Below are 14378 nucleotides of genomic sequence, written 5' to 3'. Positions count from 1 at the left end.
AGAACTTCCATTTGGTCTTCTTGCCTCTGTCAGGTCGAGCTGGTGTAGATGAGGAGGTTCTCCAGGCTGGATCGAAAGGTTTCATTGGCTGTCTGTCTTCAGTTCAGTTCAACCATTTGGCTCCTCTCAAGGCGGCCATATTGAATCGAGGCAGCTCGTTGGTCAATGTTCTTGGTAACCTGGTAGAGTCAAATTGCGGCGAGCTGGCTGATAAGTCTTCATCCAGATCTTTGTCAGGTTGGTAAAAGTACCATCTTCTGTTTTCAAGAAACGGCAAAATGAATGAAATCAGTGTACAAACAACAAACTTTATTCGCAGATCATGCAGACACAGGAAGTAGAGGGAAGAAACTTACGAACGCTACCCAAAGTGACTCTGCTGTAATTGGCGGTAGGTGCTGCTCCATTTTTCTTAAGTAAATGCTGTAAAATCAAACCTTTTACAAATATTGTCACAAATATATATTGTCAACTTTCAGTAAGGTATCTTAAAGGTGACACTAAAGGTGTGGTCAATTTAGCTAAATTTCAGGGGCAAAACAGGTCCATTGTTAATAGTGTAGCTCAGTGGTTCCCAACCTTTTTCAACTCGTGGCCCACACAACCAAACACATATGTTTACGTGGCCCACTGCAAAAAGAATTTACTGACCCGCTATTGTCGGGTTAATAAATTAGTACTCAGAAGCTATATTGTTAACTGTCTTTATTGAATGAACTGGCAATGAACACAAAATAACTTGGGCTGGCACCGCTTGGCACAACTGCTGTTGTTCTGTAGCATATGCAGCAAAAATATCTAAGATAAATTGGCGGTTTATACTTCAGCGAGCCAATCAGCGAGCTCGAATAGTAGAAGCATAGTTACAGTTTAATATTTTATATATATATATATACATATGAAATTGAAAACCACTGGTGTAGTAGCTATTTATGAGCAGAACAAATGAGAAATGGGATCTTACCTGTTATGAGTCTAGAGGAGTGTATGTGTGTAATTGGAGGTAGGTGCTGCATTCCTGCTTCATTTTTAACCCTGGAGAACCCAAGAACCTTTTTCTTCATTGTAAAATTATGAACTATGCATTAAATTACTGTTACAAGTTCACTGAACACCAAAATATCCACTTTTTCAATTTTAACCCTTTATTCCCTAATTTAGGATTAGGGCCAAATTTGACACATTGGGCTTTCATTTCAAAGAATCACAATAACAAATAATAACAAAAAGTCAATGCAAACTATTTTAAATTTAGGAAAATAATCAATCAAACACACAGCTACATTTAACAATGTTTTTTTTTTTTTTTTGTATGTTTTTTTTGCTTTATTTGTTGCATTGCAACTGGATTTCAAATGTACAAACTCTTTGGCCAATGGAAACAAGAACACAGGGCCAAAATCACAACTGAAAAAAAACTAACTACATGGGTCTTTGCTTATCCAAAAATGTGTTCTGCTAGAGAAAGGAATATTATACTCTGTGGTAGTCTTTGAAACAATTTCTTTTTTTGTTGATGCAGAAAGGAACTGCACATTTTTCACAGTGCATTACAGTTTTGAGGTCCTTGCACACAGCACATCGACTGCGATTTTCCTCCTTGACAGGCCAATGGGCGTTACTTATTAAAATATATTATACAAATGAAACACTGTCACCATTCTCCATCAAAGTCACTCAAAGAACCAAAGGGTCATTTTTGACCCAACATTTTTTTAACCCATACACCCAGAGGGTCATTTTTAGCCCATCGTTTTTTGAACTAGCTCAGAGTCGCTAATTTAACCAAAAACAATATAAAACTTACTTCTAGGCATTCTGCAAGCTAATACTAAATAGATTAACAAAAAATAAAAAAATTTACCAACAGTTGGTTTGCTGAGAAGACGATTTTGTTTTGGTAGGTTTCCAGCTCAACAAAACAGCATGTGGTCAGCCATCTAGTTACTACCACCCTGGCACTTGTGAGTTCAATATTGATCCACTAGGTGTCTCTATGCAGGGGTCAGAAGTGGCACTCTGGACTTTTGAAATTAAATTTGACAAAAAAAATGTGTTGGTTCATTTTGGGTAGCAGCAATTAACAGCGGCCAAATTTGACCCCGTGGGTTCTCCAGGCAAACATGCTGTAAAATCCAAAAGTTGACACTAAAGGTGTTGTCACATTAGCAGATTTTAGAGGCAAAAATGGCTTAGCATCCATCATCAATAGTGTAGCTATTTATAAAGCATAACTCATGAGTTACTTTCAAACCAAGCAGCTTTATGTTGTTCAACGTGGCAAATCCTCTTTCCAGTCTATGTGCGAAAATCTTTCACCTACATTCGAAATTCCTAATTCCTACTGAAATTACTGCATTTTGCTTGTGAAAATTTGCCAAACATTGTTAAATGTGGCCGGAAATCTATGTGACCAACTTGAACCAGTTGCAATATTTGAATGAGGAAATCTTTTGCCTTTGTGCATCAGCACAAGTGCCAATTACTTTCTCTGTCTCTCGTAGGTTTAATAGCAGCGGTAGTGCTCATTACCCTCTGCGCCGTGGCCGTGATGACCCGCTTCCTGTACCGCCATCGACACGAGCGTACCCGGCAGATGGCCTCCGTCAAGGAGAAAGATCACCAGCCCAGGCCAGAACTCAGATACCGGGCCGAGTTGGACCTACACAGTGCCATGAGAGACAGCAGGAAAGAGTACTTCATCTGACCTGTGGCATACGAACCTCGTGACCCCCACTGAGTCGCTATGACCCTAACGTTCGGCGCCAACTCAGTGGACAGGGATTGGGGACAGGAAGTCAGCTGAGCCTTGTGAACACAGCCAGTGCCCTTCACCCTCCCAACCACTGTCCTTTAGCATCAAGGATTCAGGGAATGGAAAGCACACAACACAGATACGTTGAATTATAGTGGGACGCAGGCAGCGTGGCGGATTTGAACAGAACGGGTTTATATGGGTTGTTCTTTGCTCCGGATTTAGACAAAACGTTCCCAAGAGTTAGAAGATCAGGAGGCTTCAAAGCTCAGAAGCCGTACCCAAACATGGCCTTCAGCCCTTTGTAGAGGATGGAGAATCAAACGTTTGAAGCGACTCTTTTGCTTTCAGGGCTAATTATTTAACCAGACAACAAAGAGATTACAGAATCGTTGAGAATCACTCTGGCAGACAAACAAACACTCGACGGTCTCCGGTCTGTGGACCGTGACCAATCAAACGGCTCTGTTGTGGTACTAATTCCAGCACGAATGGTCTTGTTCAGCCACAGGCGAGCATGATGTAGTGATGCAAATAAAGTGGGTGATGTTACCACTGGGGCTCTTTCACTTCCTCCTTCCTCTGCTCTGTTTCTCCTTCATTCACTTCTTATTTCCTTTCCTAAGGACTACTTAAAAACGGCATTCATAATGCATTTAGCTTAACAGTCATGTGACAATTCGTAGAGAGAAAGAACAGGAAATATGACTTGATTGCATCCATGATTGAGTTGTGTAAAGCAGGTGTTATGCTGAGGTGAGTGATTGGAGGGAAGGGATTGGTGATAGCATTTGAAAAGGAGGCGGAGCAAGTTATTTCATTTAGAAAAAGTTCCCAAAGACTTATTGTATTATTATTTGGAGTAATTTCCACTGAAGAATAATTCAGAATAAGACCATTTGATCATGGTTATGTCATATATTTCAAAATGAAATTGAAAGATTTTATTCAGGATCATTAAAAGTAGGAGTGATATTGGTCAGTATTATTTTTCCTGCCAATTTGGTTACATATGCTGAAAAGTTTTATTAAAATCACTGATTCATGCACAGTAAACCTTGGATCAGACCCCATACAATGATTTGATGCTGTTTTGGAGTATTTCCTGTTGGTGCTTTATTTTAAGCAGCAGAATGCTTTACAGCTTACTTTGCAGCTTAAATTATGTTGCTAATCAGTTGTAGTTGGTATCCTGGGAAAGAAAATTCTCAGTCTGGAGTATTTGGACACAAATTTGTGGAGTTCGCAAGACAAGTCCTCAGACTGCTTGGTCTGTTTTGCTAGAAGATCATTGTAAATCTCAAATGTGTAGAGGTGCTTAATGTTTATTTAGTCAACTTTTAAAGGCGTGCTATCATATAAATGGCCTCAAAGCTAATCGACATGATCTTACAAGCCACGGAACTCCAATTTTGATTTCACTGGGTCCTTAAGTAAAGTTATACGGTCAATTTTATGTTGTCTTTAAAGTCTAAGACTCACTCGTTCAGTGCATCTGTTTCTGGTGCTATCACTCTATCACATACTCTTACAGATTTCCTGTTGGAAGTGTACATCTGATGCACCTAATGCCGTGTTCCAGGCAACCCGTAACCCATGTTTTTCCAACCTTCTACCCGTGAAAGTGCACTGGAACAGCAGTTAGACCCATGACTTCCCACCTGTGAACCCATACTAGATCGATGTACAACCAGTTCCGAGCTCTGACGTCATATAGCCCGCGAAACAACAATGGCAGCACCTACGGATAATATTGCCTACGGATGCAGTTATTATTCAATTGGTACATGTTGAAAAATAGATTTTAGGACAATATAATGTTGCAATGAAATTAATAATCTAGCTAAAAAAATTTGCGCTCAGGAAGTTTGGTGTGACTTGCCTGGAACGCTACAAAGTAGTGAGTCGTGGTTTGAAGTCATGACTTAAAGGCTCAAAAACCTGCCTGGAACGCAGCATTAATGTATCAAGATTTTCCAGGTCCCAATGTGACTCCTAAAATCTGAAGTCAGCGATTGGTTCTAAGAAATGTTGTTCCAAAAAAAAAAAAAAAAAATATATATATATATATATATATATATATATATATATATCACTCTAAGAGGGTGTTAAAAACAAAAGCGCACTTGGTTCTATCTACTGACAAAAATAAGCTCTAAAAACTTTCTTTTTCTTTTTTTTCTTTAAAAAAAAACAAAATATTATTAAAACAGTATAGAGATTATATGAATTTAGTTTTATTACCCTATTCACAGTTCTGTTGCTGATGTTTCTTGAGTTTATGATGAATTTATTTTTTTTATGCGAAATAAATAAGCAAACAAACAACTGAATATATGGATGTATTCTTAATGTTAGCCTAAATACCTTAACTATATTCCTTATTTTTTACTGGACGGATAAGAAAAATAGTGAAAATACTGATATATACAGTATATATGTTTGAGATCCTGAATTAAGGTCCCATTGTTCCCCAAACAAGTAAGAAGAGATATTTAATTTGATGTTTACCGGTATAAAGTCTCATATGCTGATCAGAAATGGCCATGATGTGTTTTCTGGGAACACAAAGTTCCCTGTGAATCACAGTTGCAACGAAGGGAGGGTTTCGCATCGGAGTGCATCAAACCAGTCCACAATGAACTCTTAGACTGGGAATATGAGAATTCATTCTGTACTGGTGGGAACTGAATCTATTGCATTATATTCCAGACGAACCAAGTAATGGAGTCAAAATATCATTCACAGCCTTTTAAGGGTTGCCAGGTCTTTCCCGTATAAGCCTCAAATATGTCTTAGATCATATTATGATTGCTTTCTTACCGCTATGAGATATAATCTAAATATAATTGGTTCCCGGACTCAATATGAAAAAAAAAAAAAAACGTTCTGAACAGAATGGCATAGGAAAGGGTCAAGATGTGCAGATTCTTCCGATAATACCCACAATGCACCAGAGCGAAGCTTCGAGGCGGTATCTAATCATCGCCCCCCCAACCCCCTCATTTGTCATTTTCAGTGGCGTCAGGACAAAGAATCCGTAATGCTAGATATTTATCTAGCCGTGATCTATGTAAATGTCACTCCCGCGATGGAACAGAGATGATGGATCCTCTCTCAAACAGCCCTGGGCTCAGAACTGAGTCCGATTTACAGCTAAATCCATCTCAGCATGGATAAACACCAGCCGGAATGTTGTACCACGATTGGCTCATTCCTCTCATTAGATTTCGGCGCATCTCACCGAGGTAATGAATCCTCAATCTCAGATATTCATGCTAGCGAAACTGAAATGAAGCGGGATGGCTTACCGAGCAATTCTAGGAAGTTTAAGATGTGATGTGTTTTTTTTTTTTTTTTTTTATTAAGCCACACATCCGGAGAAAAACAAAAATGGGAGATTTTTTAATGGTGGCAGTACATCCACACAGAGAGAGAAAAAAAAAGTATTTTCACTCAGAAATTGCTAGTAAGATTTAGATGTAATTACAAAGAAATGGCTAGTAACACATTGAATTAAACATAAAATTTTATCCAATAAATTTTGTTTAATGACTCTGAAAAAAAAAAACATCTTTCACAGTGCAGGTGTGTAGCCACCATAATAAATGCAGGGGAAACAACTATATTAAGTATAAAATAATTAATAGGAAAAAATATATTATTACTATCCTATTCTACAGTATATATATAGCATTTTCAGTTTTAATTTTAGTTTAACACTAGTAATTTTGTTATTTGCTATTTTTTCTTTAAACAAAAAGTCTTAAAAGCTTTCTTTTTATTTCAGTTTTAGCAATGATTTTGATTTAAAGGACACTTATGTATGAATCAATCAATCAGTTATTACACACAAGCACTAAAACCAGTCTAGCTAGCCCATTTGCCTGCTTTTCAATAAAAATAATTTAGTATTGTTTGTTGAACATTAATATTAATGAGTCAGGTAAATAAGGCTTATCATTTCATTCCTACAGCCCCAGGTACATCAGATGTGAGATGTTAGTATTGTGAATTGTCTCCGAAAGCTGGAATATGAAGTAATAGCTGCTGTACTTGAAAGACTGGAGTGTCGTGTTTGTAGCTGTGGCAGTTGTGTTATGCTGTTTCGTAGGTGTTTGGTTTTAGCTGAAATTCGCAGAATTCGCCAAGCTGCTGTCACGTAAGACACACATCTCGCTTCCGGCATAACAAGCCAGAACATCCACCGCCCCAGAAAGCACTAACAAATAAACCCACCTTTCACAGAACGAAAATCTTGTTATCTGAACAGTCTCGGTTGCATTGCTTCGGTTGAATGCCAAAGGTCTGCTTGGATTCTTATGTTTGCGAAAAAAATAAAAATACCTGTGGTGTCCATTGCCTAAACACATTTTGAAGTGCATTTAAATCTTTAATTAACATGACAAATCACCGGCAATGTTATGGACTATAATACACTAATGACTGATTTATTTTGAGCTTGTTTTATATGGTTAGAATTATGCAGGTGTATTGTAAATGTATATTTAATAATAGAAAATAAAAAACGGAGACATTTTTGGTAGCTTTATGTGCTACATTTCTGTGTCGTCTTTTCTTCTAACCACTTATTAGCAATAGTTATGTTAGAAAAGATTTTGACATGCATTGAGAATCTGTCTTGGTTTTGACAAGAACAAACAATGAGTTTTGTTCTTGTGGGTTTGCGTTCATTAAGCAAGTGTCAAGTGTTAGAAATGTCTGCTTCGGAACTAAAAAGACAAACATGGGAAAAACTGGGTTTATTTTTGCACAGAGTCATATTTTGTCCTGACTATTATGCCGATTTTGGGTGAATGGGTGAGTAAATGCAGTTGTCATTTTCAGGTGAACTTATCCTAGTCATTTTTCTGTCCTAAAATGACAAAGATAAAAATCTAGGCCAATTAGAACATAACTGATTTGTAAAACTGCTATATTGTGTAGGGTGTTTATGATTTTAGGCCAGTGAGATGTCATTGTCTGCAGTGCTATCTTGTACGACCAAAATGGAAACTGTCCAAATGTCTTAATGCATTGACTTACTCAACTAGCTCAAACAAAAATTTGGGGTAATTGTGTGGTTAAAGAGGTTTCACTTTCGACTTTCAAAGTCGATTCTCGTTTAAGAAAAAGCTTCATGTATCAATTTTCTCAAGATGGAAGTGCTGATCTAGAATCTACTGCTATCCCATTGAAAACGATCTCTTGCAGCTGAACCTTGGACGACAGTCATATTCGAGTGTCTTTATACTGATGCAACAAAGCTTCAGACGCTGATGTTGAAAGAAAAAATAAATCGGTTAAAAGCTTTTGGAGGAGAATTCCGCATCTGATGCAGGTGGCACTTTAGGGACTGTATCAGGTATCCGAGTGTCGGGGGAAAATAAAGTCCAGGTGAATGTAGCAAGGTAATTCTGAGTCCCTAATGCAGAAAGACAGACAGGAAGGGATACTGTGTCAACAGCAACCATCTAACAAGTTGTAGGACAAAAGGTTGAGTGTATCAACTAACGGGGAGAAAAATTAAGGCCTCTTTTTATTTCCCTTTTCGCCCTGTTGTGGAGGCAGATAAGGCAGAATTCATGTCACCATTTTTTTATTGAGTCGTTTCAACTTCCCATCTCTTTCCAATAACCCAAATGAGTATTTTCATACATTTTGTCTTGCTCATGTCGTCCTCTCTCTCTTTCATCCATCAGAATGGCTCTTTTAGTGGGCGTACGTCTGTTGAAGTGGGAACTGTACTTTGATAGTTCAAGTCTGTAATAAGTAGATGGGAACATATAGACTCCCAGTTTGCTGTGTGCAGGTGGTCTCCAGTGCCAGGGTTTTACTGTTCAGTTCAAACCAGAATTCTATACCACCTCCTCGTCTTTAAGTCCTGCAGGTCATGTTTACATTTTAGTATTTTGCTATTAAATTTGTACATTTGCATTATCAACGTCATTAGTTAAGTGTCTCTATATTAGAGTCAGATTGAGTGGAGGGGTCGAAAAATAAGAGGCCTTGATGATGTCATCAGAACTAAAAGTTATTTGGGGGTGGAGTAAGTTATTATGTTTTATGTAAATCTTGTTAGTATATGACCAGAAATATTAATTAGGAATGTATATAATGTCGATATATATAAATATATTTTTATTTATTTTGGGGGGATTTAAAATACAGTCTTTGTGATTATCATTTAAACTGAACTTCTCTTGAAATATACGTCTGTCTTTAGAGTTCATTTGATGTTCTCGTTTTAGATTTTTAACCACAGGTTATTGATACAATCTCAGGGAAGCCCACAATTATCCACTGAAAGTATTCTGAATTCAGAATTTTTTTTTTTTTTTTTTTTTTTTTTAATGCTATTGATTTTCATTCAATGCTGTTATATTACTGATTAAATAGGGCAAAATAATATTGATTAAACATTATGGTTTATTGATTTGTATAAGATAAAGTATTAATTTTAAGATCCAGTGTGGACAAAATGCACTAAGCTCCTTATGTAAAATGGATTATTCTTCTGATCGAAACCTTAAACCTGAAAACATAAGCCGTGTATAATTTTCTCCACTCCTGAAACATGAAAATGATTCCCAATTACGTAGTTTATGCAGAACCACATGAGAGCTTGACACATTTTATATTTATTTTATCGCTAATACCGTGCCACTGCTAATAACAACTTCCCACTACAAGCTGGAGAACGGTTTTCTGTTTATATAAAAAAAAAGGCCATTTGGCTTATCTTGCTTATCATAATGTTACTGAAATAGGTGAAAAATAGTGCTGTTTGCAGTAATAGAGTGCTGGGTTATATGACAGTTTAGCACTGCATGTATGCTAATGTGTTAGCTTGGAATGTGTTCATATGCTAAACTAGCAGTCATTTCAGCTAGCTTCCAAAGCATGATTTTTATTTGGTGTTGTCAAGCTTCATTACATAAAACACCATGTTCTGGCCTAGTGCATTAAAGCAACAAGACAGGGACCCCTGCTGAAAAATATATGCAAAGGACCAGCATAAACCATCAAAAGACCAGATCAAACCAGCAAAGGACCAGCATCCCAACGTCAAAACATACCCAACCTTCAAATGCTGTTTTTTTTTTTTTCTTTTTTTTTTTACAAGGCCACTAGTTTGTATTTGTTACATTGTGCTGGTTATTGCCCACAGTGAAATCTCATTTGTCTAAAAATTCACTTGAAATAGTTGTATTTTAATATAACATGCAAAATGTAGCACAACTTCTCAAGTTGTGCTACATTCAGCATGTTGTAACGAGAAGTTGCGCTACATTTAGCATGTTGTAACCATTTTCTACTTTGTACACGGTCCGTGTCATGCCATGCTGTTAGCATGATGCTAGCAATGAAAAATATATGAAACCTACTTTGTTTATTAAAGCAAATACTGTGTAAAAACAAGTCAGTCATCTTAAGAAACAGTGTAAACCTTTGGTACATGCTAGAATAGCTAGAGTCAGTGTTAGCAGTATCACTTAGCAATAAACTATGTGCTACTAGCCGCAGTTCCAATCACAAAAACCCATGATAATCCATTTATTTGTCAGATAAAGAATTGAATTCGCCTTACGAATTGCATCGAATGCTTGCTAAAATCAAAAAGTAGTGACTCCTGCTGTGAAATAGAGTTTGAAAAATGAATGGGGATTAAAAAATAGCCATCTGAGAGGGCGGAGGTGAAGTGTTACAAAGCATCAAACTCCCACTCGCTGCATATAGATGGGATTTAACCGGAGCAGAAGTGATGGCAGCCGTTGTAGCCACATATCAGCTTTTAATTTAAAGCTGGGCCTTCAACCAGTAATTTCATTAAAATGAGTCCAAGAGTGAAGCTGAACTCAGCCGTAACTATCTCACGTCATCACTCAAACCTACGGAAACACTCTCTCCTTCATGATGTATGACCCCTCTCGACAGATCGATCATCTCTCTGGTTTTCTGTCTCCTGCCTAAAACCTCTGCCTCTCAGCTCAGATCAAATCCAACTAATGGCTTCACACTGCCATCATTTATAAATGCACACCTCTGGCATTCTTTCCCACCATTTTTTCCTTCTGTGCTACTACCTTCCTCCTTTTAAGTTGAAGGGCATATCATGCATGAATCACAGTGGCACCTGTCGGTGACAGACGTGGATCAGGCAGGCTTGATTTAGTACTAAATTGCACAAGTGTTTAGGATTAGCTGAGTAAATTTTGACAAGACTGAATCATACCATGCCAAAAGATGTGATGGATGCAGAGGATTATGGGTAAATGTATGATGTCTGTGTCTAAATGCACTTTTTAAAGGAATAGTTCAACCAAAATGAAAATGCTCCAGAGGAAGTCAAGGTTTGGTTAGTAAGAATAATCCAATTAGGTGTTGGTAAAAAAAATAATAATAATAAAGTAGTAGTATATTCCCCTTATTTTTATTTATTTATTTGTAATATGATTCAGTCTTGCCAACATAGAGGTTGAGCTAATTGAGTTGTTGTTGTTGTTGTTGTTTTTCATCTTCTCAGGATTTTGCCTACAGAGGAAATCTCAAAATGCCCTCAATTTGTCCAGAGACCTCAGAGAGAAAGGCCCCAATAATCTCACTTTTATCTTCTCTACAGTTCCAGAAGAATATATCGATTACGTCTCAAAATGCACTTAATTTGCATGGGGTAAAGGTCCCAATAGGTCCTCTAAAGCTTCAGGAGAAATCTCAACATTGTCACAAAATGTGATCAGATTTGCCAAAAGACCAAAGAAAAAGTCCCCAGCAATCTCAAAACTGTCTCCTGTAGAGCTCAAAATGTGTTCAGATTTGCAAAGAAACCAAAGATGTCCCAATATTCTCAACTGTCTATATAGCTTTGGTAGAAATCTCAACAGTGTCTCAAAATGCTCTCAGAATTGACAAGACATCACAATAATCTCAAAATGGCTTCGTCTAAAGCTTCGAAAGAAATCTCAACATTGGTCTCTTGGCAAATCTGAGCTCATTTTGAGACAATGTCAAGATTTCTTCCGAAGCTGGAGGAAAATTCGAGATTATTAGGGCCGTTTTTTTCTTTGGTATCTTGATAAATCTGAGCACATGTGACGAAAATAACCTAAATCTAAAAATTGTCTTCTAGAGCTTTAGAAGAATCTCGAAATGTGCTCAGATTTGTCAAGAGACCAAAGAAAAAAGGCTCCAACAATCTCAAATCTGTTGAGATTTCCCATGAAGCTCCAGAAGAGACAGTGTCTCAAAATCCTCTCAGATTTGACATGAGACCAAAGAAAAACTGGACCTATTCATTTCATCTGTCATTTCTAGAACTTCTGACGAAATCTCAACATCGTCTTAAAATGTGCTCAGATTTGCCAAAAGACAGAAATCTGCAATTAAATGTCAAATCTCAATATGAACTCAGATATATGTCAAAAGTTGTCATTTCTTTCTAATAAGGCATTTAAGGAGCAATATCTGAGGCAAAACTGAGATGGTAATAATCACAATGCTCTTTTACAAGATTTCTGGGCAGAGAAGTTGTTTCATAGTTAACTTTTGTTTGAAAAAAAAAACAAGACTTTTAAATAAATACGAAAATGCAGTTTACCAGGGAGTAAATCAACAAGGGTGTTTTGATGGTCTTTTACCCTTTAAAACACATTCTGTAGGTTCTGTCCCCCGACATATGCTGACTCGTTCAAACCGAGAGACGTTTCAGCAGAGCAGGTGGAAGAGAAGTAGAACATAACCCATCGTGTCATTGAAAAAAGAGACAAACATCTGTCACAGTGCTATCTCAGCTCTAAAACGCCTTGCTGTCTCTGCCTCACACACACACACACATAATGCAGAGCAGCGATAGGGTGCACTAAACTACTTTATAAACACACCCGAAAACAAACCTGTCAGGTTCCTCTCGGAACGATATACGTTGAAAAAGAGACAAGTACGAAAGAGGAGAGGGAGAAAAGGGAAAATCTTTGAAAAGCTAAACAATGTGCGAGGTGATGCAGTGTGTCACTAAACATCTGAAACCAATTAATTCTGTTGTTTATGAGAAGGGTAAAAAGACAATAACTTGGGTAAAACCCATTTCCACAATGTTGTAGATGGTTGTAAGGGTGTTGCGAAATGGTTGCTAATGGGTTTTAGGTGGTTGCTAGGTGCCTGCCAGGATATTCTGAGTAGCCACTTAATGGTCCAAGTCTAAATTTCTCACCACCAACAATCTATGATGTTCTAGTCTCATAGATATGTCTCAAATCCACGTGGAAACCATTTATAACTCAGAGTAAAATAAAGATAATAATAATAGGCAACTGTGACTTTATATCTCACAACTAAGACTTCATATGACTCTCATAATTGGGCTTTATAGATCAGAATTTATGTCTCACAGATGGAGCTTTGTATCTCATAACATGGCTTTATTTCTCCTATTATGACTTTATATCACAATATTGACTTTATATCTCACAATATGATTTCATATCTCACAGTTTGGACTTATATATAACAGTATTGACCATCACAATATGACTTTGCCTAACAAATATGTCTTTATATCTCTACAAATGTGACTTTATATTTCATAATATGACATTGTGTACCTCAGTAGTTATTTACTGTATATCTTACAATACAACTTTTTATCTCATACTTTGTATCTCACAATATGTCTTTGTCATAACATGACTTCATCTCACAATCATGATTTTTTTCATATGAGATGACATTTCTCTATATTGTAACCTTAAAATCTTATTTTAGGTTTTATACAGTATATATAGTTTATCTCTCAATTATGGCTATATCTCATGACGTCAATACATACTGTCTAAGATTTTAATATCTCATAATTTGAGTGAACAAAGTTTATCTCTCTATTATTACTCTATATCTCATATTTTTTACTTTTTTTTTTTTTTTTTACTTCAAATCTTATTGTTTTAGTGTTTACCCAAAGGCAGAAGGCGGCTTTCATAAGTCTCTCTTTCAGTGCAGGTCAATAGTATATATTTTTTCACATATTTTATCATATACCAGGCAAAAATCTCAAGTTTGATCACTTAGAAAAGTAATACCACATTTCTCCTCAACAGACTGCACAGTTTGTGGTGTCATTCATGTCTGTAGCACAAACAATGTGGGATGAATTACTCATTAAACTTTGAAACCTAAGGATGTGTAATTGCAATTAGAACCCCTAATTAATCACTCTGTACATTTGGTTGTTTCTCAGTAACTTGCCCTTGGTCAACTTTCTAGTGTGAATATAGTGCATAGGAGTAGGTAATAACCTTACTGTGAATTTAAATGATCTAATTATCTTTATTTGATATGTCTGAATGCAAAGATAACATGAAATTGAAATATTAGTTTGAAATTAAATTAGTGGTGGGCCGTTATCGCCGTTAACGTGCTGCGTTAACGCGAGACTCTTATCGGGCGATAAAAAAAATATCGCCGTTAATCTATTCTCAAAGTTGGGTTGAGAGCTGGGTCTATACTAAGCAAGCTATGATGACTTTCACCTTGATATTTTATATAACTGACTCGCTGAGGACAGCCTAAAAAGATGCTCAGGACAGTTGACGGGCCACTGCTGCGCATCGTCACGAAAGCTTATCTT

General features: G+C 36.9%; 1 protein-coding gene across 1 annotated transcript in view; it reads left to right on the top strand.

Moving 5' to 3' along the window:
* The window catches only part of LOC113040551 (contactin-associated protein-like 5), a 65999-nt gene extending 62552 nt beyond the window's left edge, over positions 1–3447 (top strand). The window contains exons 24-26 of the mRNA XM_026198860.1: positions 34–237; positions 320–391; positions 2505–3447. Of these exons, the coding sequence (XP_026054645.1) occupies positions 34–237; positions 320–391; positions 2505–2707 (479 nt within the window). The 3' untranslated portion in view covers positions 2708–3447. The remainder of the gene's footprint in view (positions 1–33; positions 238–319; positions 392–2504) is intronic.
* Positions 3448–14378: the final 10931 nt, after the last annotated feature.

This window comes from Carassius auratus, chromosome 22 (genome assembly GCF_003368295.1).
Source record: "Carassius auratus strain Wakin chromosome 22, ASM336829v1, whole genome shotgun sequence".
In the NCBI taxonomy this organism is placed as follows: domain Eukaryota; kingdom Metazoa; phylum Chordata; class Actinopteri; order Cypriniformes; family Cyprinidae; genus Carassius; species Carassius auratus.
This window is presented reverse-complemented; position numbering and strand designations above follow the sequence as displayed.